The 1,326-nt window shown below is 41.4% G+C and overlaps 1 protein-coding gene across 1 annotated transcript; it reads left to right on the top strand.

Moving 5' to 3' along the window:
- The first annotated feature begins 255 nt into the window (after positions 1-255).
- On the top strand, positions 256-1,326 carry LOC149196538 (uncharacterized). The gene has a single exon (XM_089408320.1). The coding sequence runs from the start codon at positions 256-258 to the stop codon at positions 1,324-1,326; it is 1,071 nt and encodes a 356-aa protein (XP_089264446.1).

Genomic DNA, 1,326 nt, shown 5'->3' with positions numbered 1-1,326 from the left:
TTACATGTTTAGTAAATTAAAACGCCGTCGTCTGTCCAACCATATAACCTATAAAAACTTACGTATAAAGTTCGAATGGAACACAAAATAAATGCATCTCTTTTTGTAATAACACTGAGTTTTACGGGAATCGTGTCAATCTAATCCACTGGGACAGACTTATTGTGTGAGAGTATCTGTTTATCTGTGCAGCTCATCATCGTCAGCTTATGCACCTTCGTCTCTCTTCAATATAACATCCACTAACTTTCATTAATGGCCCGAAATTCACTCCTCTTTCGTAATATTTTGGTCAGAATTACTGGAGTCAAAAGAAAACATGATGAGTTTGTTGAAGTTACAAGGCCTATCCCTCATGACATTGACAGTTCAACGCGAGGTGTCGTTTGGCAGTTCAATTCAGGCGGACGGGAGCTTCTGGTGGCAAACCCAGGAATTTACTCAGGGCTGCTCCTCTCCCACGAATTTTCAGTGAAAACAGAATCAGATAAAGTTATCGTTAAAGACATCCCTCGCACTTTTGCATCGCAGGAATTATTTGGAAGTAAAGATGGGCCGGGGCATCGGTCTCTCTACAATGTGTTGAAGGCGTATTCAGTTTACGACACAGAGGTGGGGTATACACAAGGGATGAATTTCATAGCTGCAATGCTTCTGCTTTACATGAATGAGGAAGAAGCCTTTTGGGTTATGGTGGCACTGCTCAAAGGCAAGCAAATGCGAGGTGTGTATCTGGAAGGTCTGCCTCTACTCCACCAATACTTTTTTCAGTTAGAAATGCTTCTGAGGGAGCAACTACCCCAACTGGCTAACCATTTTGAGGAACAGATGATCACGCCAGCGATGTATGCAAGCAGTTGGTTAATGACTGCATTCTCCGCAGACTTGCCATTGTCATTAGTTGTTCCCATTTGGGATGTTTTTCTCTGCAAGGGGATGAGGGCAGTTTTTGGAGTGGCCTTGGCGCTGCTAAAATTCTTTCAGACTGATCTGTTAAAATTGCACTTTGAGAATCTGCTACTGTTTCTGGGAGGGTTTCCGAAGGATGATTTGGATGCGAACACATTGATTTCAATGGCGTGTTCATTGCCGCTTAAGAAAAGGTTAGAAGAACTGGAGTTGGATTATCTGGTAAGCAATGATAATTCATCAGCTTCAAGAGAAAGTAATGATGGTGGATGGAATATCGTGATTAATCCAAATGATAAAGAATTTGGGAATAATAAAGCATCCATTTTATCACGGAACTGTTCGGATTCCGATGGATGGATCGTGATTAATTCACATGATCATAAGAAACGAATATTGGAGAATCAGAGACTATGA

This window comes from Pinus tabuliformis, chromosome 2_2, assembly GCF_031772625.1.
Source record: "Pinus tabuliformis cultivar Carrire ecotype Pingquan chromosome 2_2, CPIR1, whole genome shotgun sequence".
NCBI classification, from domain to species: domain Eukaryota; kingdom Viridiplantae; phylum Streptophyta; class Pinopsida; order Pinales; family Pinaceae; genus Pinus; species Pinus tabuliformis.
This window is presented reverse-complemented; position numbering and strand designations above follow the sequence as displayed.

Excerpts from the sequence above, each read along its gene's own strand:
- LOC149196538 (XM_089408320.1), top strand. The coding sequence starts at position 256 with ATGGCCCGAAATTCACTCCTCTTTCGTAATATTTTGGTCAGAATTACT.